The 25,025-nt window shown below is 38.8% G+C and overlaps 1 protein-coding gene across 1 annotated transcript in view; it reads left to right on the plus strand.

Annotated features, from left to right (window-relative positions):
* The window catches only part of LOC133659790 (glutamate receptor ionotropic, NMDA 2D), a 209,443-nt gene that overhangs the window by 113,734 nt on the left and 70,684 nt on the right, over positions 1–25,025 (plus strand). Inside the window, exons 8-10 of the mRNA XM_062062527.1 lie at positions 1,580–1,748; positions 7,994–8,147; positions 15,121–15,246. Coding sequence (XP_061918511.1) covers positions 1,580–1,748; positions 7,994–8,147; positions 15,121–15,246 — 449 coding nt within the window. The remainder of the gene's footprint in view (positions 1–1,579; positions 1,749–7,993; positions 8,148–15,120; positions 15,247–25,025) is intronic.

Consider the following 25,025-nt stretch of genomic DNA (forward strand, 5'->3'; position numbering starts at 1 on the left):
AAAACAATAAAAACGTCATACTTATGGATCGGTCTGAAGACGCTGAAAGAGTTGAAGCATTGAAAGTTGAAAAAAAAACTATAACCTAAACCTAAACTAAGACCTAAAATATTCCTCTTTGCAACTAATTGTTGGAAAATATTGCATATTTTGTGATTTTTTTGTTTTTACAAAAACAACATAAAACATATAAAAAAATACACATATGTAAAAATGTTAAATCTATGTATAGGTGAAAAGATATTTAAAAAATTTAAGCCTTGACCAATTAAAACATTTAAACAATATATGACTTAATCTTTAAGTGTGATTTTTTTTCGGCCAAGAAAGGATTGTGAGATTGTAAAAAAAACTGTTGCAAAAATAATAATGCATCAACATCAGTGTTGTTATAAATGATTAATATATTAAAGACTGTAATTACTTCATATAAAATATTCCACTTTGCAAATCATTTTTGGAAAATGTTGCTTATTTTGTGTTTTTCCAGTATTTATATTATTTTTTTTAACAAAAACAGCATAAAAGCATATAAATATACACATATATTAATACTTTATATTTATGTATAGGTCTAAACATGTTGAAACATTTTAAGCCTTAAACATTTAAAAATAAAAATAATATATGACTTACTTTTAACACATTTTTGAGTTTTTGGGAAAAAAAAAATGTTCCAAAAATAATAATGCATCAAAATCAGTGTTGTTATAAATTATTGATCTATTAAATACTTTAATTGCTTCATCTAAAATATTCCACTTTGCAACTCATTTTTGGAAAATGTTACATAAATTGTTTTTCCCCATCATTCTTTTGAACAAAAACAGCATAAAACATTTTTTTTTAAAAGTACACATATATACAAATGCATCTATATATATATACATATTTATATATATATATATATATGACTGTAATTACCTCATCTAAACTATTCCACTTTGCAACTCGTTTTTTTGGAAATTAAGTATATTCTGTGAGTTTCCCATCAAAAAAAATAAAATAAAAAATGCAGATTTTTTAAAAAGTTTTTTATTTATTTTTTTTTTCAAAAATAGCATAAAACATTAAAAACCCTAACATGACAAATACATACAAACTGTATAATTATGGATAGGTTTGAAGCTGTTGAAAAATTGGAAGTGTTGACTGTTTTAAAAAAAGCATTATTAGATTTACTTCTAACACCTTTTTGAGCATGACCGTTGTTCGCCAGGCTCAACGTAGCTTTGAGGTAAGTCGACTCAAGGGTAAATTAACGTCATCCAGTGAGAAGATTTAACACAGCTGCCGTCACTGACCGCAAACGAGTTAAAACCTTGCGAAGCACACACACGCACGCTCCGCTCTCATGAAACGTCTCTCAACTGCATATGTCAGATATTTGAAGTTGTTTTCCCCCAAATAACTCATTAAATACTTTGCGTAGTCATGAATTACATTTGGCAAAGAGTAATTCTGTTAGTAATTGACATACTTTTTGGGGAAAGTAACAAGTAACTGTAATGAATTACCTTTTGAAAAGTCATTTTCCAAGCTGTCAGCCTCCTTGCAACCTTCTCCCCTCTCCTTCCAGCACCAACCACGAGGGCGTGGCCCCCATGAAGCAGTGCTGCAAGGGCTTTTGCATCGACATCCTCAAGAGGTTGGCCAAGATTGTGGGCTTCACCTACGACCTCTACCTGGTGACCAACGGGAAGCACGGGAAGAAAATCGACGGCGTTTGGAACGGCATGATCGGAGAGGCAAGTCTTCAGTCTTCTTCTGCTTCCGGGCTGCGCTCGTTTGGTGCGAGATTCTCCGTCGAAGATGGACGGGCAAGCACGGTGGCAAACACAAAACACTTAAAACTGTGTTTCTTAACCTTAGGGCCATTTATGGACCCCTGAGCGCCCCCTAGAGGGCCACCCAAAAATATCTGTGGGCATTATGGGCCTTAGCGGCGCTCAGTTGTAATACACCTTTCCACCACTTGTGGCAGTAATGATGATATCAAACAAACAGAAGAAGCCGGGAGCTAAAGTCATCTATGAGTTTCTTCGGCGCAAAAAAATATGACTAAAGTGGTGAAGCTACTATTAACAATTTAGTTAAGTGAAATATTCATTATCAATTTAGCGCAACGTAATTGTATGTCAGTTTATTTTGTGTCACTTATTTACGAGTCCCTTCTTATCTAGGATATGGTTGGTTAGGGTTAGCCCTAACTCTTACCCTAACCCACATATATATATATATATATATATATATATATATATATATATATATATATATATATATATATATATATATATATATATATATATATATATATATATATATATATATATATATATAGTATTTCAGAACATTGTAAATGTGCTAGTTTTGTAATCCTGTGGGGAATAAATGAATACAAAATAAATAAATAAATAAATAAAAATATATACATATATATATATATATATATATATATATATATATATATATATATATTATTTTATTTGTATTTTTTTTCACCATAAACAAGCTTTAGGTGCAAACTTGCAAATTGGAAAATTTAAACTTGAACTGAAAACGCGTTATATATATATATATATATATATATATATATATATATATATATATATATATATATATATATATATATATATATATATATATATATATATATATATATATATATATATATATATATATATATATATATATATATATATATATATATATATATATATATATATATATATATATATATATATATATATATATATATATATATATATATATATATATATATATATGTGTGTGTGTGTGTGTGTATTGTATTTAAGAACATTGTAAATGTGCTAGTTTTGTAATCCTGTGAAGAAAAAAAAAAAATATATATATATATATATATATATATATATATATATATATATATATATATAATTTTTTTTTTTTTTTTTTTTTTTAATTTATTTATTTTTTCCACCATAAACAAGCTTCAGGTGCAAACTTGCAAATTGGAAAATATAAACTTGAACTGAAAACTCGACCGTCTCAAATCTCAAAGGTGCAGTTTTGAAATAGGAAAGGAATCGCGCGAGAACGTGTACTGTGAAATGGTAATGAAGGTATTTAAAGGTAATGCCTGTCTATTGAATAAAGAGCTTTTATAGTCGAATCTGATTCGTTAGATTTTAGACGCAGTCGACCATCAATCAGTCTGTTCTATGGCTTTTTAAAGAAAAATGAATAAATGATGATTTGTAATAATGTACAGTATAATGGCTGGTCACTAGCCGCTAAGGTAAATTCTTCCAAAGAAACTTACAAAATAAATTCAGTCTTTCATTAAAGTTAACAAAACCACATCGAAAAAAAAACCTAAACTAAACTTCTCCGATAAACAAGCGAACACAGCAGAGTTTGGACAACTTAGTGAGGTTCTCGGCGGGGAGACATTAAACTTGACTAAATAGAGGAAGTAAAAAGTGGTAAAAATGGAATGTGAACCTGCAAAATCATAATCACCTTTGCCAGAGGAGGAAACGACAATAACACCTTTTTATAAAGCTTGAGCTTCATAAAAAGCTTGCAAAGCTTTCAATAAATTTCAAATGTGCTGATATTGTTTGAAATGGAAACAGGAAAGGAATTGCAAGTGAAAACGTACTGCTAATTGCATTGCGGTGTTGTTTCTTCCACTGCTAAATGATAACTAAATGTTCAAGAAAATACACCAAAAGAGGTAAGGAAGGTGGGTTGTTGGCTGGATCCCAGAATGCAGATACAAAAGTAAATGTAGTCACTACATTTAATTTGCATTTTGTGATGTTGACCCTAGGGCCCGACTTTTCCACTACAGAGGGGTCCGGGATCCACTCAAATATTAACAGGTGGCATCCTGACCAGATGCCCGAACCACCTCATCTGGCTCCTCTCCATGTGGAGGAGCAGCGGCTTTACTTTGAGCTCCTCCCGGATGACAGAGCTTCCCACCCTATCTCTAGGGAGAGACCCGCCACCCGGCGTAGGAAACTCATTTCGGCCGCTTGTACCCATGATCTTGTCCTTTCGGTCATAACCCAAAGCTCATGACCATAGGTGAGGATGGGAACGTAGATCGACCGGTAAATTGAGAGCTTTGCCTTCCGGCTCAGCTCCTTCTTCACCACAACGGATCGATACAGCGTCCGCATTACTGAAGACGCCGCACCGATCCGCCTGTCCATCTCACCATCCACTCTTCCCTCACTCGTGAACAAGACTCCGAGGTACTTGAACTCCTCCACTTGGGGCAGGGTCTCCTCCGCAACACGGAGATGGCACTCCACCCTTTTCCGGGCGCGAACCATGGACTCGGACTTGGAGGTGCTGATTCTCATCCCAGTCGCTTCACACTCGGCTGCGAACCGATCCAGTGAGAGCTGAAGATCCTGGCCAGATGAAGCCATCAGGACCACATCATCTGCAAAAAGCAGAAACCTAATCCTGCAGCCACCAAACCGGATCCCCTCAACGCCCTGACTGCGCCTAGAAATTCTGTCCATAAAAGTTATGAACAGAATGGGTGACAAAGGGCAGCCTTTGCGGAGTCCAACCCTCACTGGAAACGTGTCCGACTTACTGCCGGCAATGCGGACCAAACTCTGACACTGATCATACAGGGAGCGGACCGCCACAATCAGACAGTCCGATACCCCATACTCTCTGAGCACTCCCCACAGGACTTCCCGAGGGACACGGTCGAATGCCTTCTCCAAGTCCACAAAACACATGTAAACTGGTTGGGCAAACTCCCATGCACCCTCAAGGACCCTGCCGAGAGTATAGAGCTGGTCCACAGTTCCACGACCAGGACGAAAACCACACTGTTCCTCCTGAATCCGAGGTTGGACTATCCGGCGTAGCCTCCTCTCCAGCACACCTAAATAGACCTTACCGGGAAGGCTGAGGAGTGTGACCCCACGATAGTTAGAACACACCCTCTGGTTCCCCTTCTCGAAGAGAGGAACCACCACCCGATCTGCCAATCCAGAAGTACCGCCCCCGATGTCTACGCGATGCTGCAGAGTCTTGTCAACCAAGACAGCCCCACAGCATCCAGAGCCTTAAGGAACTCTGGGCAGATCTCGTCCACCCCCGGGGCCATGCCACCGAGGAGCTTTTTAACTACCTCAGCAAACTCAGCCCCAGAAATAGGAGAGCCCACCACAGATTCCCCAGGCACTGCTTCTTCATAGGAAGACGTGTTGGTGGGATTGAGGAGGTCTTGAAAGTATTCCCTCCACCGATCCACAACATCCGCAGTCGAGGTCATCAGAACACCATCCTAGCCATACACGGTGTTGATAGTGCACTGCTTCCCCTTCCTGAGGCGGCGGATGGTGGTCCAGAATCGCTTCGAAGCCGTCCGGAAGTCATTTTCCATGGCTTCCCCGAACTCCTCCCATGTCCGAGTTTTTGCCTCCGCGACCGCCGAAGCCGCACACCGCTTGGCCTGTCGGTACCTGTCCGCTGCCTCTGGAGTCCTATGAGCCAAAAGAACCCGATAGGACTCCTTCTTCAGTTTGACGGCATCCCTCACCGCCGGTGTCCACCAACGGGTTCTAAGATTACCGCCACGACAGACACCAACTACCTTGCGGTCACAGCTCCAATCAGCCACCTCGACAATAGAGGTGCGGAACATGGTCCACTCGGACTCAATGTCCAGCACCTCCCTCGTGACATGTTCAAAGTTCTTCCGGGGGTGGGAATTGAAACTCTCTCTGACAGGAGACTCTGCCAGACGTTCCCAGCAAACCCTCACAATGCGTTTGGCGCCTGCCAGGTCTGTCCAGCATCCTCCCCCACCATCGCAGCCAACTCACCACCAGGTGGTGATAGGTAGAAAGCTCCGCCCCTCTCTTCACCCGAGTGTCCAAAACATGAGGCCGCAAATCCGACGACACAACTACAAAGTCGCTCATGGAACTGCGGCCTAGGGTGTCCTGGTGCCAAGTGCACATATGGACACCCTTATGTTTGAACATGGTGTTTGTTATGGACAATCTATGACGGGCACAAAAGTCCAATAACAAAACACCGCTCGGGTTCAGATCTGGGCGGCCATTCTTCCTAATCACGCCTCTCCAGGTTTCACTGTCGCTGCCAACATGAGCGTTGAAGTCCCCCAGTAGAACGAGGGAATCACCCGGGGGAGCACTCTCAAGTACTACCTCGAGTGAATCCAAAAAGGGTGGGTACTCTGAGCTGCGGTTTGACCCATAAGCGCAAACCACAGTCAGGACCTGTTCCCCCACTCGAAGGCGGAGGGAAGCTACCCTCTCGTCCACCGGGTTGAACTCCAACATGCAGGCTCTGAGCCGGGGGGCAACAAGAATTGCCACCCCAGCCCGTCGCCTCTCACTGCTGGCAACACCAGAGTGGAAGAGAGTCCAGCCCCTCTCGAGAGAACTGGTTCCAGAGCCCTTGCTGTGCGTCGAAGTGAGTCCGACTATATCTAGCCGGAACTTCTCCACCTCGCGCACTAGCTCAGGCTCCTTCCCCCCCAGCGAGGTGACGTTCCACGTCCCAAGAGCTAGCTTCTGTAGCCGAGGATCGGACCGCCAAGTGCCCTGCCTTCGGCTGCCGCCCAGCTCACATCGCACCCGACCTCTATGACCCCTGCTATGGGTGGTGAGCCCATTGGAGGGGGGACCCACGTTGCCTCTTCGGGCTGTGCCCGGCCGGGCCCCATGGGGCCATCGTGCCCCACCTCCGGGCCGCCTTCTCTGGACTGATGAATCACGCTTTTCCATCTGATGGACCAGTCTGGGTTTGGAGGTTGCCAGTCTATCTTTCCAGTCAGTGGCTTATTTCTTTTGTTTCTATCTGCATTTAAGCACGATGCTATCACGTTAGCTCCGTAGCTAAAGTGCTTCACCGATGTATTGTCGTGGAGATAAAAGTCACTGTGAATGTCCATTTTGCGTTCTCGACTCTCATTTTCAAGAGGATATAGTATCCGAGGTGGTTTAAAATACAAATCCGTGATCCACAATAGAAAAAGGAGAAAGTGTGGAATCCAATGTGCCAGCTTGTACCTAAGTTACGGTCAGAGCGAAAAAAGATACGTCCTGCGCTGCACTCTAGTCCTTCACTCTCACGTTCCTCATCCACAAATCTTTCATCCTCGCTCAAATTAGTGGGGTAATCGTCGCTTTCTCGGTCCAAATCTCTCTCGCTGCTGGTGTAAACAATGGGGAAATGTGAGGAGCCTTTCAACCTGCGACTTCACGCTACTTCCGGTACAGGCGAGGCTTTTTTTTTAATCAGCGACCAAAAGTTGCGAACTTTATCGTCGATGTTCTCTACTAAATCCTTTCAGCAAAAATATGGCAATATCGCGAAATGATCAAGTACGACACATAGAATGGACCTGCTATCCCCGTTTAAATTAAAAAAAATCATTTCAGTAGGCCTTTAATAAGCCGCAGGGTTCAAAGTGTAGGGAAAAATATGTAGGAGAGTAGAATAACAAACATACATTCCTTTATTTATTTATTTATTTCTGAGGTCCACGAGACTCGCTTTTTGTCATTTGCGACTTGAGCCCGTGGTCGTAGCTGTTTTCCCCCCGCCTTTTAGATCGGGCGTTTCCAAAGCCCGCCATTCTGCGATCAGGTAATCCAGACTTGGCCGAGTCGACGGGAGGACGCCTCGCGTTCCGCTCGGTTTCATTTTTCCGCTGATTTGCGCCGAAGAGTGGATGTGCCATGTCTAATGTAGATTAGCATTTCACTTGTACAATCAGCCGCCACAGCGCTTTTCAGCTTGTTCTGGGTTTTTTTTTCCGAGACGGTAGCGGGCGGGGAGACGGGCTTGAGCTCATTTGGTATGCTAAGGAGATGCAGAGAAGACACATGTTCTGCTCTTGTAGCATATTGTAGACACAGTGTTTGCTCATTTTACAGGTCCCCGCTTGGTCAGAGTGTAAAATGATCATCACGCAGCGTTATATAATGCCCGTTTCTTCCAGGTGGTGTACAAGCGGGCAGACATGGCCATTGGCTCGCTGACTATTAATGAGGAGAGGTCGGAGGTGGTGGATTTCTCCGTCCCTTTCGTGGAAACGGGGATCAGTGTCATGGTCTCCCGTAGCAACGGAACTGTATCACCATCTGCTTTCCTGGGTAAGAAGCTCAGTCCACGCCAGGCATCTGATGTACAAATGGTGGCGTTTGCCAAAAAACAAATGTGTTCTTTCCTAACTAAGACTTAGTGCTCCTGAAGTACAAACCCCGTTTCCATATGAGTTGGGAAATTGTGTTAGATGTAAATATAAACGGAATACAATGATTTGCAAATCCTTTTCAACCCATATTCAGTTGAATGCACTACAAAGACAACATATTTGATGTTCAAACTCATATATATATATATTTTTTTTTGCAAATAATAATGAACTTAGAATTTCATGGCTGCAACATGTGCCAAAGTAGTTGGGAAAGGGCATGTTCACCACTGTGTTACATGGCCTTTCCTTTTAACAACACTCAGTAAAGGTTTGGGAACTGAGAAGACACATTTTTGAAGTGGAATTCTTTCCCATTCTTGCTTGATGTACAGCTTAAGTTGTTCAACAGTCCGGGGGTCTCCCTTGTGCTATTTTAGGCTTCATAATGCGCCACACATTTTCAACGGGAGACAGGTCTGGACTACAGGCAGGCCAGTCTAGTACCCGCACTCTTTTACTGTGAAGCCACGTTGATGTAACACGTGGCTTGGCATTGTCTTGCTGAAATAAGCAGGGGCGTCCATGATAACAACATATGTTGCTCCAAAACCTGTATGTACCTTTCAGCATTAATGGCGCCTTCACAGATGTGTAAGTTACCCATTTCTTGGGCACTAATACACCCCCATACCATCACACATGCTGCCTTTTACACTTTGCGCCTAGAACAACCCGGATGGTTCTTTTCCTCTTTGGTCCGGAGGACACGACGTCCACAGTTTCCAAAAACAACTTGAAATGTGGACTCGTCAGACCACAGAACACTTTTCCACTTTGTATCAGTCCATCTTAGATGAGCTCAGGCCCAGCGAAGCCGACGGCGTTTCCGGGTGTTGTTGATAAACGTTTTTCGACTTGCACAGGAGAGTTTTAACTTGCACTTACAGATGTAGCGACCAACTGTAGTTACTGACAGTGGGTTTCTGAAGTGTTCCTGAGCCCATGTGGTGATATCCTTTACACACTGATGTCGCTTGTTGATGCAGTACAGCCTGAGGGATGGAAGGTCACGGGCTTAGCTGCTTACGTGCAGTGATTTCTCCACATTCTCTGAACCCTTTGATGATATTACGGAGCGTAGATGGTGAAATCCCTAAATTCCTTGCAATAGCTGGTTGAGAAAGGTTTTTCTTAAACTGTTCAACAATTTGCTCAGGCATTTGTTGACAAAGTGGTGACCCTCGCCCCATCCTTGTTTGTGAATGACTGAGCATTTCATGGAATCTACTTTTATACCCAATCATGGCACCCACCTGTTCCCAATTTGCCTGTTCACCTGTGGGATGTTCCAAATAAGTGTTTGATGAGCATTAATCAACTTTATCAGTATTTATTGCCACCTTTCCCAACTTCTTTGTCACGTGTTGCTGGCATCAAATTCTAAAGTTAATGATTATTTGCAAAAAAAAAAAAAAAGTTTTTTATCAGTTTGAACATCAAATATGTTGTCTTTGTAGCATATTCAACTGAATATGGGTTGAAAATGGTTTGCAAATCATTGTATTCCGTTTATATTTACATCTAACACAATTTCCCAACTCATATGGAAACGGGGTTTGTATATTTCTGGTCTTGTCACCCACCTCCCGGGCAGGAGGGCGACACGGCAGTGCGGCTGGATCAAAAGAGACGTCGGAGACAAAAAAAGTTGCTTTATTACAAGCGAGCATCATTAAACCGGTCTGCAGTACCTGGAGGTGCTTAGGTAAAAAAAAAAAAAAAAGAATCCTAACATGGAGAAGCCAAACCATCAGTCTTATGTTCCTTCATTCTCTGTCTGGGTGTGTGCTGAATCAGGACAGCACAACGTGTATTTATATAGCCCTTAATCAAGAGTGTCTCAAAGGGCTGCACGAGCCACAACGCCATCCTCGGTTCAGATCCCACATCAGGGCAAGAACAAAGTCAACCCAATGGGATACAATGAGAAACCTTGGAGGGGACCGGTGCAATGGACGTGGAGTGGGTCTAGTTAATAGTGTGAGAGTCCAGTCCATAGTGGATCTAGTTAATAGTGTGAGAGTCCAGTCCATAGTGGGTCTAGTTAATAGTGTGAGAGTCCAGTCCATAGTGGGGCCAGCAGGGGATCATCTTGAGTGGAGACAAGTCAGCAACGCAGAGACGTCAGAAAGAGGAAGCAGCACCCTGTCCATACATTTTCAGTGGGGTCTAGGGTCTGCTGCTCTCTAGTTTGGTGGTGGAAGGAATACTTTTAAGGCTGTTCTCAATGTCGCAGACACACCTTGAGTTTGAGGACACAAATGCGTACATGCCCATTACCGTGGCTCAGGTTGGGGAGATAGTGAAAAAAACGTGTTTAGATAGAATAGACAGGAATAGACTGGTTTTGCCGGGAAATCCTTAAGGCTCTGGATGGTGTGGTACTGTCTTAGGGGACATCCCTCTTCAACATTGTGTGGAAGTTAGGAACCGTACTCCTGGATCGGCAGTCCAGAGCGGTAGTACCACTTTTTAAAAAAGGTTGACCTGATAATGTGTCCCACATTCCTGTGATCTGGGAAAGTCTATTACAGAGTGCTGTAGTGATCTGGGAAAGTCTATTACAGAGTGCTGTGGTGATCTGTAGTGATCTGGGAAAGTCTATTACAGAGTGCTGTGGTGATCTGTAGTGATCTGGGAAAGTCTATGACAGATTGCTGTGGTGATCTGTAGTGATCTGGGAATGTCTATTACAGAGTGCTGTGGTGATCTATAGTGATCTGGGAAAGTCTATTACAGAGTTCTGTAGTGAAGTGTACGAGTTGAACGTCAGCTACAGAAGGTGCACTCTGGCTTTAGCCCTCAGCATGGAACAGTAAACATATGCTTTGTGGACTTGGAAAAGGCATTAGACTGCACCCCTTGCCATGTATTGTGGGTTGTGCGTTAGGGGTACGAGATCCATGGCACAGTTCTTCCTGCCGTTCCATCCTTGTACAGCCTGGTTCTGATTGCCAGAAGTAGGTCCAGCTTGTTCACTTCTCTAAGGTTGCCTTTGTGACTGGTTCTGTTGGAATAATGTTGACAGGCATAATTTCGTTGCACATCCACGGCATTGACGTGTCCAGTTTGGAGGCCTTAGTAACTGGTTTCTCCTATTTGTGGACGTTTTAGTCCTGTTGTTGTCATCTATGACCACCAGCATTTACTGGTTTGGCTCACAGCTGAGTGTGAAGCTTCTGCCATTAAACTCCACCCCTCCAAGTCTAAAGCCATGGATTTCACCTTTCACTTGGTAGTCTCGAACTTGGAGGTGCTGGAGATAAGATGTTGGGATGAGAATCAGCACTTCCAAGTCCGGTTCTATGTTTCTAGTCCGGAAAAGGGTGGAGTGCCAACTCCGGGTTGGGGAGGAGATCTTGCTCAAGTGGAAGTTTCAGTACCTTGGAGTCGTTGCGTTGACCAGCTCTTCCTCCCAGGGATTTTAAGATGCTGTCCACTCCCAAGTTCTTTTAATGGCACATAAGTTGGAGTTTAAATTGATCACCAAAAGCAGTAGTTGGTATTTTGTGGTTTATTCTCAAAGCATTGACAATAATGAGACCAGCCTTGCATAATCTATGATTATGATCTGTGCACTTGGCGCCAGGACACCCTAGGCCGCAGTTCCATGATCGACTTTGTAGTTGTGTCGTCGGATTTGTGGCCTCATGTTTTGGACACTCGGGTGAAGAGAGGGGCGGAGCTTTCTACCGATCACCACCTGGTGGTGAGTTGGCTGCCATGGTGGGGGAGGATGCCGGACAGACCTGGCAGGCCCAAACGCATTGTGAGGGTTTGCTGGGAACGTCTGGCAGAGTCTCCTGTCAGAGAGAGTTTCAATTCCCACCTCCGGAAGAACTTTGAACATGTCACGAGGGAGGTGCTGGACTTTGAGTCCGAATGGACCATGTTCCGCGCCTCTATTGTCGAGGCGGCTGATTGGAGCTGTGGCCGCAAGGTAGTTGGTGCCTGTCGTGGCGGTAATCCTAGAACCCGTTGGTGGACACCGGCGGTGAGGGATGCCGTCAAGCTCAAGAAGGAGTCCTATCTGGTTCTTTTGGCTCATAGGATTCCTGAGGCAGCGGACAGGTACCGACAGGCCAAGCGGTGTGCGGCTTCAGCGGTCGCGGAGGCAAAAACTCGGACATGGGAGGAGTTCGGGGAAGCCATGGAAAACGACTTCCGGACGGCTTCGAAGCGATTCTGGACCACCATCCTCCGACTCAGGAAGGGGAAGCAGTGCCCTATCAACACCGTGTATGGTGAGGATGGTGTTCTGCTGACCTCGACTGCGGATGTTGTGGTCCTCCTCAATCCAACCAACACGTCTTCCTATGAGGAAGCAGTGCCTGGGAAATCTGTGGTGGGCTCTCCTATTTCTGGGGCTGAGGTTGCTGAGGTAGTTAAAAAGCTCCTCGGTGGCAAGGCCCTGGGGGTGGATGAGATCCGCCCGGAGTTCCTTAAGGCTCTGGATGCTGTGGGGCTGTCTTGGTTGACAAGACTCTGCAGCATCGCGTGGACATCGGGGGCGGTACCTCTGGATTGGCAGACCGGGGTGGTGGTTCCTCTCTTTAAGAAGGGGAACCGGAGGGTGTGTTCTAACTATCGTGGGATCACACTCCTCAGCCTTCCCGGTAAGGTCTATTCGGGTGTGCTGGAGAGGAGGCTACGCCGGATAGTCGGACCTCCAATTCAGGAGGAACAGTGTGGTTTTTGTCCTGGTCGTGGAACTGTGGACCAGCTCTATACTCTCGGCAGGGTCCTTGAGGGTGCATGGGAGTTTGCCCAACCAGTCTACATGTGTTTTGTGGACTTGGAGAAGGCATTCGACCGTGTCCCTCGGGAAGTCCTGTGGGGAGTGGGCAGAGAGTATGGGGTATCGGACTGTCTGATTGTGGCGGTCCGCTCCCTGTATGATCAGTGCCAGAGTTTGGTCCGCATTTCCGGCAGTAAGTCGGACATGTTTCCAGTGAGGGTTGGACTCCGCCAAGGCTGCCCTTTGTCACCGATTCTGTTCATAACTTTTATGGACAGAATTTCTAGACGCAGTCAAGGCGTTGAGGGGATCTGGTTTGGTGGCTGCAGGATTAGATCTCTGCTTTTTGCAGATGATGTGGTAATGATGGCTTCATCTGGCCAGGATCTTCAGCTTTCGCTGGATCGAGTGTGAAGCGACTGGGATGAGAATCAGCACCTCCAAGTCCGAGTCCATGGTTCTCGCCCGGAAAAGGGTGGAGTGCCATCTCCGGGTTGGGGGGGAGTTCTTGCCCCAAGTAGAGGAGTTCAAGTACCTTAGAGTCTTGTTCACGAGTGAGGGAAGAGTGGATCGTGAGATCGACAGGCGGATCGGTGCGGCGTCTTCAGTAATGCGGACGCTGTATCGATCCGTTGTGGTGAAGAAGGAGCTGAGCCGGAAGGCAAAGCTCTCAATTTACCGGTCGATCTACGTTCCCATCCTCACCTATGGTCATGAGCTTTGGGTTATGACCGAAAGGACAAGATCACGGGTACAAGCGGCCGAAATGAGTTTCCTCCGCCGGGTGGCGGGGCTCTCCCTTAGAGATAGGGTGAGAAGCTCTGCCATCCGGGGGGAGCTCAAAGTAAAGCCGCTGCTCCTCCACATGGAGAGGAGACATTTGAGGTGGTTCGGGCATCTGGTCAGGATGCCACCCGAACGCCTCCCTAGGGAGGTGTTTAGGGCACGTCCGACCGGTAGGAGGCCACGGGGAAGACCCAGGACAAGTTGGGAAGACTATGTCTCCCGGCTGGCCTGGGAACGCCTCGGGATCCCCCGGGAAGAGCTGGACGAAGTGGCTGGGGAGAGGGAAGTCTGGGTTTCCCTGCTTAGGCTGCTGCCCCCGCGACCCGACCTCGGATAAGCGGAAGAAGATGGATGGATGGATGGATGGATAGCTGTTTTGTAATATGACTATGGAAGTCAAAAAGTAACACTTAAATATGGATATATGGAAAAGATCTGGTTCCATCAAGTCTTCTTCACGAGTGAGGAAAAAGAGGATTGTGAGCTCGACAGGCAGATTGGTGCGGCGTTTGCAGTGATGCGGACCCTGTATCGATTTGTTGTGGTAAACAAGGAGCTGAGCCGGAAGGTAAAGCTCTCAATATGCCAGTCAATCTACACCCCTATCCTCACCTGAGGTCATGATCTTTGGGTTATGACCGAAAGGACAAGATCCCGGGTGCAAGCGGCCAAAATGAATTTCCTCCGTCAGGTGGCGGGGCTCTCCCTTAGAGATAGGGTGTCATCCGGGAGGGGCTCAGAGTAAAGCCACATCAAGAAGAGCCAAATGAGGTGGTTTTAGCGTCTGGTAAGGATTCCCCCCGGGACACCTCCCTGGGGCAGTGTTAGGACCTGGGACAAGTTGGGGAGACTATGTTTCCTGGCTGGCCTGGGAACACCTTGGTATACCCCGAGAAGAGCTAGACGAAGTGGCTGGGGACAGGGAAGTCTAGGCTTCGCGACCCGATCTCGGATAAACGGAAGAAGATGGATGGATGGATGGATGGATGGATGGATGGATGGATGGATGGATGGATGGACGAACTTTGGAGTCAGTTTCTGCCGCAGGTGAAGGAGTTCAAGTATCCTAGGATCGGGTTCAACAGTAAGGAAAGGTGGGCGTGGGAGATCGACAGCCTTTGTCTAGCATCTGCCGGACCCTTGTCAAACTGACAAACAAACAAAAGTACCAAATCGATCGGAATCTAAAACAACTCTTTGTTAAAGACTCATATCCAGGTCGCTAGTGCGTGAGTGATAGGGAAAACAAGCTCTGAAAAAGAAATGATGTTGTATACAGTACATTGTCCTGAGTGTGTTCTTCTGAAGTTTGTTCATTTACCCAATCTGTGTCCTGTCCTTGAAGAGCCCTACAGTCCAGCAGTCTGGGTGATGATGTTCGTCATGTGCCTAACCGTCGTGGCTGTGACCGTCTTCATCTTTGAGTTCTTCAGTCCTGTGGGCTACAACCGCAGTTTACAAACTGGCAAGAGTGAGTGATGGATGAATCCAGCCTTTCTCCCCTTACACACACACACACATACACACACACACACACACACACTCTTGTATTTCTTACCTTCTTGAGACCTGCGAAAAATGCCTACCTCTTTAGTACCAGCCTTTCTAGATATATAAAGATGTGTATTTACAACATTAATAATATATACATACTATGCACATATAAAAAAAGCTTGTTGTGAAAAATTAGTTGGAATTTCACAAGAAAAACTTGTAATTTTGGCAGTATTATAATAAAAGTCATAATTTTTGTCAACGCAAGTCAAAATTTTACAAGAGAAACTGAACATTTGTGCAATATTATGATAAAAGTTGGAATTTCACTCAATAACAGTTGCAGTTTTACAAGAAAAGCTTAAAATGTTGGCAACTTTATGAAAAGAGTCGTAAATTTACTCGACAAAAGTAACAATTTTATAAGAAAACTTGAACATTTTGGCAATATTATAAAAATAATATGGATTTTTACTTGGCAAAATGATGACAAAAGTCATAATTTTACTCAATTTTTTTTTCGCTACTTTAAAAGAACGAAAACAAATTGGCAATATTGTGATAAAAGTCCGAATTTTATATGACAAATGTTGCCATTTTGCATTAAAATGTAATAATTTTACATTAAAAAAGTAATACTTTTACGAGAAAATATTGCAATATTACAGAAACAGTCATACAATATTATTGTAGAAACAGTACAATTACAGTCGTAATTTTACTCGACAAAAGTCACACTTTCATAAAAGGCAACGTTATAAAAAAAAATAATCTAAATTTTACTTGGCGAAATTATGACAAAAGTCATAATTTTATAAAAGGCAATGTTATTAAAAAAAATAATCTAAATTTTACTTGGCGAAATTATGACAAAAGTCATAATTGTACTCAAAAAATGTCACCGTTTTTATATGACAATTGTCACCATTTTGCATTAAAAAGTAATAATTTTACATTGAAAAAGTAATAATTATACCAGGAAATATTGCAATATTACAGAAACAGAAACGATATGAGAATTGTTTCCCAATTTTATGAGAAAAAAGTCGACACATCGTGAGAAAAAGACTGCTTTTAGTTCTTTTTTAAAAAATGTTTTAATGTTTTTTTGTAATTGTTTTTTAATCTTCATTATTTACTTCAAGTTATTACAGTATGTCTCTATATACATATTTATTTTAATTTTTGTATTTAATTTTGGCCAAAGTGGGCGCATTTCAATTTCTTATACACACTTGTTATTTCATATGTTGACCACAGGGGGAGCACTTTTAAAAACGACACACAGTCAATTTGAAAAATGCCTCCTTTTTGGGACCACCCTCATTTTGATAGATGTCACCAGCAAATGAGACATTGTCTATTAGATGCAATGTTATTGATTTATGTCATCACTTGTTCACACCTCCTCATACGGAAGATACTTTTCCTTCTTGGTGTCTCAAGAAGGGTAGAAATACAAGAACACACACACACATACACACACACACACACACACACACACACACACACACACACACACACACACACACACACACACACACACACACACACACACACACAGACAGACAGACAGATGGCTCTGAGCCCAGCCCATCACTGCCTAACACACATCAAACGGACAAACAGTAAACACACAACTGACACTGACTCTGCTCGAGGGAAGGCATTTGAAGAAATGATCAATAACTCATTCAGAATTAAATTTTGTTTTCCTTCAATTAAATCTCATGTCAACGTGCACGCTTAAATTGGACAATGAAGGTATACCAATTAAGCGCAATGAAAGGGGAAAAAAAAGGCCCTGTTATGCAAACGTCCAACGGCGAGGACGCTGCTTCTCACAAAGATAAACAGTGTTGCAGTACTGCTTGATTACGTTCATGGTACTCAAGGCAGAATTTAAAGTTAAAATATAACCCAAACATTTACTTAAGTGGATGGACAGGACAGATTTTTTTAAAAATAAATAAATCGACATGATTTTTTTTAATTGATTAAGAATTGTTACACATAAGAATCGCGATTCATTCAATTTTTTTATTTTTTTATTTTTTATTTTTTAAACAAGCCGAGTATACTGCCCCCTACTGAGAGGGAGAGAGAAAATCATGGGAATGGTCAAATCAACCACCTTGGTGTGACGCTCAGAAGAAAACTGTTTTTATTTTTTTATTTTAATTAAAATATAACCCAAACATTTACTTAAGTGGCTGGACAGGACAGATTTTAAAAAAAATAAAAAAATAAAAATAGATTTATTTATTTATTTATTTTTATTTATTTATTTTTATCGATTTAGAATCGTTGCACATAAGAATTGCGATTCATTCATAAATAGTTTTTTTTATTTTTGTTTTAACATGCCTAGTATACTGCCCCCTACTGAGTGGGAGAGAGGAAATCATGGGAACGTTCAAATCAACCACATTGGTGTGACGCTCAAAGGAATTTAAAGTTTTATTTTTTTTTTGTTAAAATATAACCAAAACTTAAGTGGCTAGACGAGACACAAATAAATAAATACATTTAAAAAATAAAAAAACGTTTTTTTTTTTATTTTTTAAATTGATTTAGAATAGTTACACATAAGATTTGCGATTCATTCGAAAATTGATTTTTTAAAAATGTTTCTATTTTTTATTTTTTTAACATGCCTAGTATACTGCCCCCTACTGATTGGGAGAGAGAACATCATGGAAACGTTCAAATCAACCACCTTGGTGTGACGCTATATATATATATATATTCGTTTTTTTGTTTTTTTTTGTTAAAATATAACCCAAACTAGACAGGACAAAAAAAAAAAGAAAAAAAAAAAAGATAAAATAAAATCTTTTTTTTAATTTTTTTTTATTGATTTAGAATCATTACACATAAGATTTGCGATTCATTCGAAATTTGTATTTTATTTTATTTTATTTTATTTTATTTTATTTTATTTTATTTTATTTTATTTTATTTTATTTTATTTATTTTTTAACATGCCTAGTATACTGCCCCCTACTTAATGGGAGAGATAAAAATCATGGGAATGCTCAAATCAACCACCTTGGTGTGACGCTCAGAAGAAAACGTTTTTATTTTTTTTAAATTTTAATTAAAATATAACCCAAACATTTACTTAAGTGGCTGGACAGGACAGATAAAAAATAAATAAATAAATAAATAAATTTTAAAAAAAGTCGATTTTTTTTATTTTTTATTTTAATGTATTTATTTATTTTTATCGATTTAGAATCGTTACACATAAGAATTGCGATTCATTCAAAATTCGATTTGTATTTTTTTATTTTTTTAACATGCCCAGTATACTGCCCCCTACTGAGTGGGAGAAAGAAAATCATGGGAACGTTCATATCAACCACCTTGGTGTGACGCTCAAAGGAATTTAATTTTTTAATTTTTTTTTTGTTAAAATATAACCCAAACTTAAGTGGCTAGACAGGACACAAATAAATAAATAAATTAAAAAAATAAAAAAACTTTTTTTTTTGTTTTTTTTAATTGATTTAGAATCGTTACACATAAGATTCGCGATTAATTCGAAAATTGATTTTTTTTTTAAATTTGTTTATTTATTTATTTTTTTAATATGTCTAGTATACTGCCCCCTACTGAGTGGGAGAGAGAAAATCATAGGAACGTTCAAATCAACCACCTTGGTGTGACGCTCAGAAGAAAACTTTTTTATTTTTAAAAAATTTTAATTAAAATATAACCCAAACATTTACTTAAGTGGCTGGACAGGACAGATAAAAAATAAATAAATACATTTTAAAAAAAGTCTATTTTTTTTATTTTTTATTTTAATGTATTTATTTATTTTTATCGATTTAGAATCGTTACACATAAGAATTGCGATTCATTCAAAATTCGATTTGTATTTTTTAATTTTTTTAACATGCCGAGTATACTGCCCCCTACTGAGTGGGAGAAAGAAAATCATGGGAATGTTCATATCAACCACCTTGGTGTGACGCTCAAAGGAATTTAATTTTTTAATTTTTTTTTTGTTAAAATATAACCCAAACTTAAGTGGCTAGACAGGACACAAATAAATAAATAAATAAAAAAAATAAAAAAACTTTTTTTTTTTTGTTTTTTTTAATTGATTTAGAATCGTTACACATAAGATTCGCGATTAATTCGAAAATTGATTTTTTATTTTTATTTGTTTATTTATTTATTTTTTTAACATGTCTAGTATACTGCCCCCTACTGAGTGGGAGAGAGAAAATCATAGGAAGGTTCAAATCAACCACCTTGGTGTGACGCTCAGAAGAAAACTTTTTTATTTTTAAAAAAATTTAATTAAAATATAACCCAAACATTTACTTAAGTGGCTGGACAGGACAGATAAAAAATAAATAAATACATTTTAAAAAAAGTCTATTTTTTTTATTTTTTATTTTAATGTATTTATTTATTTTTATCGATTTAGAATCGTTACACATAAGAATTGCGATTCATTCAAAATTCGATTTGTATTTTTTTATTTTTTTAACATGCCGAGTATACTGCCCCCTACTGAGTGGGAGAAAGAAAATCATGGGAACGTTCATATCAACCACCTTGGTGTGACGCTCAAAGGAATTTAATTTTTTAATTTTTTTTTTGTTAAAATATAACCCAAACTTAAGTGGCTAGACAGGACACAAATAAATAAATAAATTTAAAAAATAAAAAAACTTTTTTTTTTTTGTTTTTTTTAATTGATTTATAATCGTTACACATAAGATTCGCGATTAATTCGAAAATTGATTTTTTATTTTTATTTGTTTATTTATTTATTTTTTTAACATGTCTAGTATACTGCCCCCTACTGAGTGGGAGAGAGAAAATCATAGGAACGTTCAAATCAACCACCTTGGTGTGACGCTCAGAAGAAAACTTTTTTATTTTTAAAAAATTTTAATTAAAATATAACCCAAACATTTACTTAAGTGGCTGGACAGGACAGATAAAAAAATAAATAAATACATTTTAAAAAAAGTCTATTTTTTTTTTTATTTTATTTTAATGTATTTATTTATTTTTATCGATTTAGAATCGTTACACATAAGAATTGCGATTCATTCAAAATTCGATTTGTATTTTTTTATTTTTTTAACATGCCGAGTATACTGCCCCCTACTGAGTGGGAGAAAGAAAATCATGGGAACGTTCATATCAACCACCTTGGTGCGACGCTCAAAGGAATTTAATTTTTTAATTTTTTTTTTGTTAAAATATAACCCAAACTTAAGTGGCTAGACAGGACACAAATAAATAAATAAATTAAAAAAATAAAAAAACTTTTTTTTTTTGTTTTTTTTAATTGATTTAGAATCGTTACACATAAGATTCGCGATTAATTCGAAAATTGATTTTTTATTTTTATTTGTTTATTTATTTATTTTTTTAATATGTCTAGTATACTGCCCCCTACTGAGTGGGAGAGAGAAAATCATAGGAACGTTCAAATCAACCACCTTGGTGTGACGCTCAAAGGAATTTTTTTTTTTTTTCTTTTTTTTTGTTAAAATATAACCCAAACTTAAGTGGCTGGACAGGACAGGGAAAAAAAAGAAGAAAAATAATAGTTTTTGTATTTAAAAATTTTTTTTTTAGAATCGTTACACATAAGATTTGCGATTCATTCGAAAATCGTTTTATTTTATTTTATTTTTTTTATATATTTTTTTAACATGCCTAGTATACTGCCCCCTACTGATCGGGAGAGAGAAAATCATGGGAACATTCAAATCAACCACCATGGTGTGACGCTACATATATATATTAGTTTTTTGTTTTTTTTTGTTAAAATATAACCCAAACTTGACGGGACAAAAAAAAAAAAAGATAAAATAAAATCTTTTTTTTTATTTTATTTTTTTATTGATTTAGAATCATTACACATACGATTTGCGATTCATTCGAAAATGTTATTTTATTTTATTTTATTTTATTTTATTTTATTTTATTTTATTATTTATTTTTTAACATGCCTAGTATACTGCCCCCTACTGAGTGGGAAAGATAAAAATCATGGGAATGCTCAAATCAACCACCTTAGTGTGACGCTCAGAAGAAAACTTTTTTATTTTTTTTTTTTTATTAAAATATAACCCAAACATTTACTTAAGTGGCTGGACAGGACAGATAAAAAATAAATAAATAAATAAATAAATTTAAAAAAAAGTCGATTTTTATTTTTTTTTATTTGAATTTATTTATTTATTTTTATCGATTTAGAATTGTTGCACATAACAATTGCGATTCATTCAAAATTCGATTTGTATTTTTTTTATTTTTTTAACATGCCGAGTATACTGCCCCCTACTGAGTGGGAGAAAGAAAATCATGGGAACGTTCATATCAACCACCTTGGTGTGACGCTCAAAGGAATTTATTTAAAAAAATGTTTTTTGTTAAAATATAACCCAAACTTAAGTGGCTAGACAGGATACAAATAAAAATAAAAAAACCTTTTTTTTTTTAAATGTTTTAATTGATTTAGAATCGTTACACATAAGATTTGCGATTCATTCGAAAATCGATTTTTTAAATTTATTTTTATTTTTATTTTTTTAACAATACTAGTATGCTGCCCCTTACTGACTGGGAGAGAGAAAATCATGGGAACGTTCAACCAAACTATTGGGTTGAATTATTTAACCCAACAGTTGAGTTATGCTAACCTTTGTGTGACGCTCTAAGGAATTTTTTTTTTTTTGTTGTTAAAATATAACCCAGTGGCTAGACAGGACAGAAAAAAAAAAAATTAATTTAGAATCGTTACACATAAGATTTGCGATTCATTCGAAAATCTATTTTTTTTTTTTTTAACAATACTAGTATACTGCCCCCTACTGATTGGGAGAGAGAAACTCATGGGAACGTTCAAATCAACCACCTTGGTGTGACGCTATATATATATATATATTAGTTTTTTTTTGTTGTTGTTAAAATATAACCCAAACTAGACAGGACAAAAAAAAAAAAAGATAAATTATTATTATTTTTTTATTTTTATTTATTGATTTAGAATCATTACACATAAGATTTGCGATTCATTCGAAAATCGATTTTTTTTTATTTTTTTTTTAACAATACTAGTATACTGCCCCCTACTGATTGGGAGAGAGAAACTCATGGGAACGTTCAAATCAACCACCTTGGTGTGACGCTATATATATATATATATATATATTAGGTTTTTTTTGTTGTTGTTAAAATATAACCCAAACTAGACAGGACAAAAAAAAAAAAAGATAAATTATTATTATTTTTTTATTTTTATTTATTGATTTAGAATCATTACACATAAGATTTGCGATTCATTCGAAAATTGTATTTTATTTTATTTTATTTTATTTTATTTTATTTTATTTTATTTTATTTTATTTTATTTTATTTATTTATTTATTTTTTAACATGCCTAGTATACTGCCCCCTACTGAGTGGGAGGGATAAAAAACATGGGAATGCTCAAATCGACCTCGAGCGGCGCCTATTGGCGGCGGAGATGGAATCAAACATGGAGGATGTTGAACCGCATCCAAGTACGTCTGATACTGAAGTGGCCATTTATTATTCAGCAGCGTGGTTTGTACCTCTGTGATATTTAATGCCTCTGATGCAGCCCGCCTAACTGCATGATTGCTCCATCCTCTTCCCGGGCGTCCATCCACGCTGCGTTCCTTCTCCGTGCTCCTCCGTCATATCAAGGCAGAACATCAGCCTGAGTGACGACTCTGCGTCTTCTGCGGGGGAATGTACTCTCACTTTCTACACGCAGTAATCCCTCGCTTATCACGTCTGAATAATTGCAGCCATGACGATGGTGAATAAATTAGGATTTTTATTAAAAATATATAATATTTGCATAGAGTTGGTCCACTTGGTCTTTGTGTGGCGGAGCAAAATAAATAAACGTTCCTATTTGACAGCAGCCATCTTTCATAACAGAAAACAATACAAATAATTAAAAATAATAATAATTTTTTAAAAAGATAACGCAAACTTATGCCATCAAACTAATTCGATATTTCTATGGATCGAGTCATGCGCACTAAAAAATGATGGGTTAAAAAATAACCCAATTGTAACCCAACTGCTGGTTCAGGATAGGACGAAACCCTTATTTGAGTTATTTTAACGCAACATTTTGGGTTAATTTTTTTCCACCCAACTTTTGCCTTGAATTATTCAACCAAAAAAGTTGAGTTATTATAACTTCATGTTGGGTTATTGCCAACCAAATTATTGGGTTGAATTATTTAATCCAGAAGTTGAGTTATGCTAACTCAATGTTTGGTTATTCCCAACCAAACTTTTGGGTTGAATTATTTAACCCAAAAGTTGAGTTATGCTAATTCAATGTTGGGTTATTCCCAACCAAACTATTGGGTTGAATTATTTAACATAAACAGTTGAGTTATGCTAACTCAATGTTGGGTTATTCCCAACCAAACTATTGGGTTGAATTATTTAACCCAAAAGTTGAGTTATGCTAATTCAATGTTGAGTTATTCCCAACCAAACTATTGGGTTGAATTATTTAACCCAAAAATTGAGTTATGCTAACTCAATGTTGGGTTATTCCCAACCACACTATTAAATGGAATTATTTAACATAAACAGTTGAGTTATGCTAACTCAATGTTGGGTTATTCCCAACCAAACTATTGGGTTGAATTATTTAACCCAAAAGTTGAGTTATGCTAATTCAATGTTGAGTTATTCCCAACCAAACTATTGGGTTGAATTATTTAACCCAAAAATTGAGTTATGCTAACTCAATGTTGGGTTATTCCCAACCAAACTATTAAATGGAATTATTTAACATAAACAGTTGAGTTATGCTAACTCAATGTTGGGTTATTCCCAACCAAACTATTGGGTTGAATTATTTAACCCAAAAGTTGAGTTATGCTAACTCAATGTTGGGTTATTCCCAACCAAACTATTGGGTTGTATTATTTAACCCAAAAGTTGAGTTATGCTAACTCAACCAGCGCCCCCGTGACTCCGAAGGGAATAAGCGGTAGAAAATGGATGGATGGATGGATGTTGGGTTATTCCCAACCAAACTATTGGGTTGAATTATTTAACCCAACAGTTGAGTTATGCTAACTCAATGTTGAGTTATTCCCAAACAAACTATTGGGTTGAATTATTTAACCCACAATTTGAGTTATGCTAACTCAATGTTTGGTTATTTTTAACCAAACTATTGGGTTAAATTATTTAACCCAAAAGTTGAGTTATGCTAACTTAATGTTGGGTTATTCCCAACCAAATTATTGGGTTGAATTATTTAAACCAAAAGTTGAGTTATGCTAACTCAATGTTGGGTTATTCCCAACCAAACTATTGGGTTGAATTATTTAACCCAAAAGTTGAGTTATGCTAACTCAATGTCGGGTTATTCCCAACCAAACTATTGGGTTGAATTATTTAATCAAAAAAGTTGAGATATGCTAACTCAATGTTGAGTTATTCCCAAACAAACTATTGGGTTTAATTATTTAACCCACAATTTGAGTTATGCTAACTCAATGTTTGGTTATTTTCAACCAAACTATTGGGTTAAATTATTTAACCCAAAAGTTGGGTTATGATAACTCAATGTTGGTTATTCCCAACCAAACTATTGGGTTGAATTATTGAACCCAAAAATTGAGTTATGCTAACTTAATGTTGGGTTATTCCCAACCAAATTATTGGGTTGAATTATTTAACCCAAAAGTTGAGTTATGCTAACTCAAT

This window comes from Entelurus aequoreus, linkage group LG11 (genome assembly GCF_033978785.1).
Source record: "Entelurus aequoreus isolate RoL-2023_Sb linkage group LG11, RoL_Eaeq_v1.1, whole genome shotgun sequence".
NCBI classification, from domain to species: Eukaryota; Metazoa; Chordata; class Actinopteri; order Syngnathiformes; family Syngnathidae; genus Entelurus; species Entelurus aequoreus.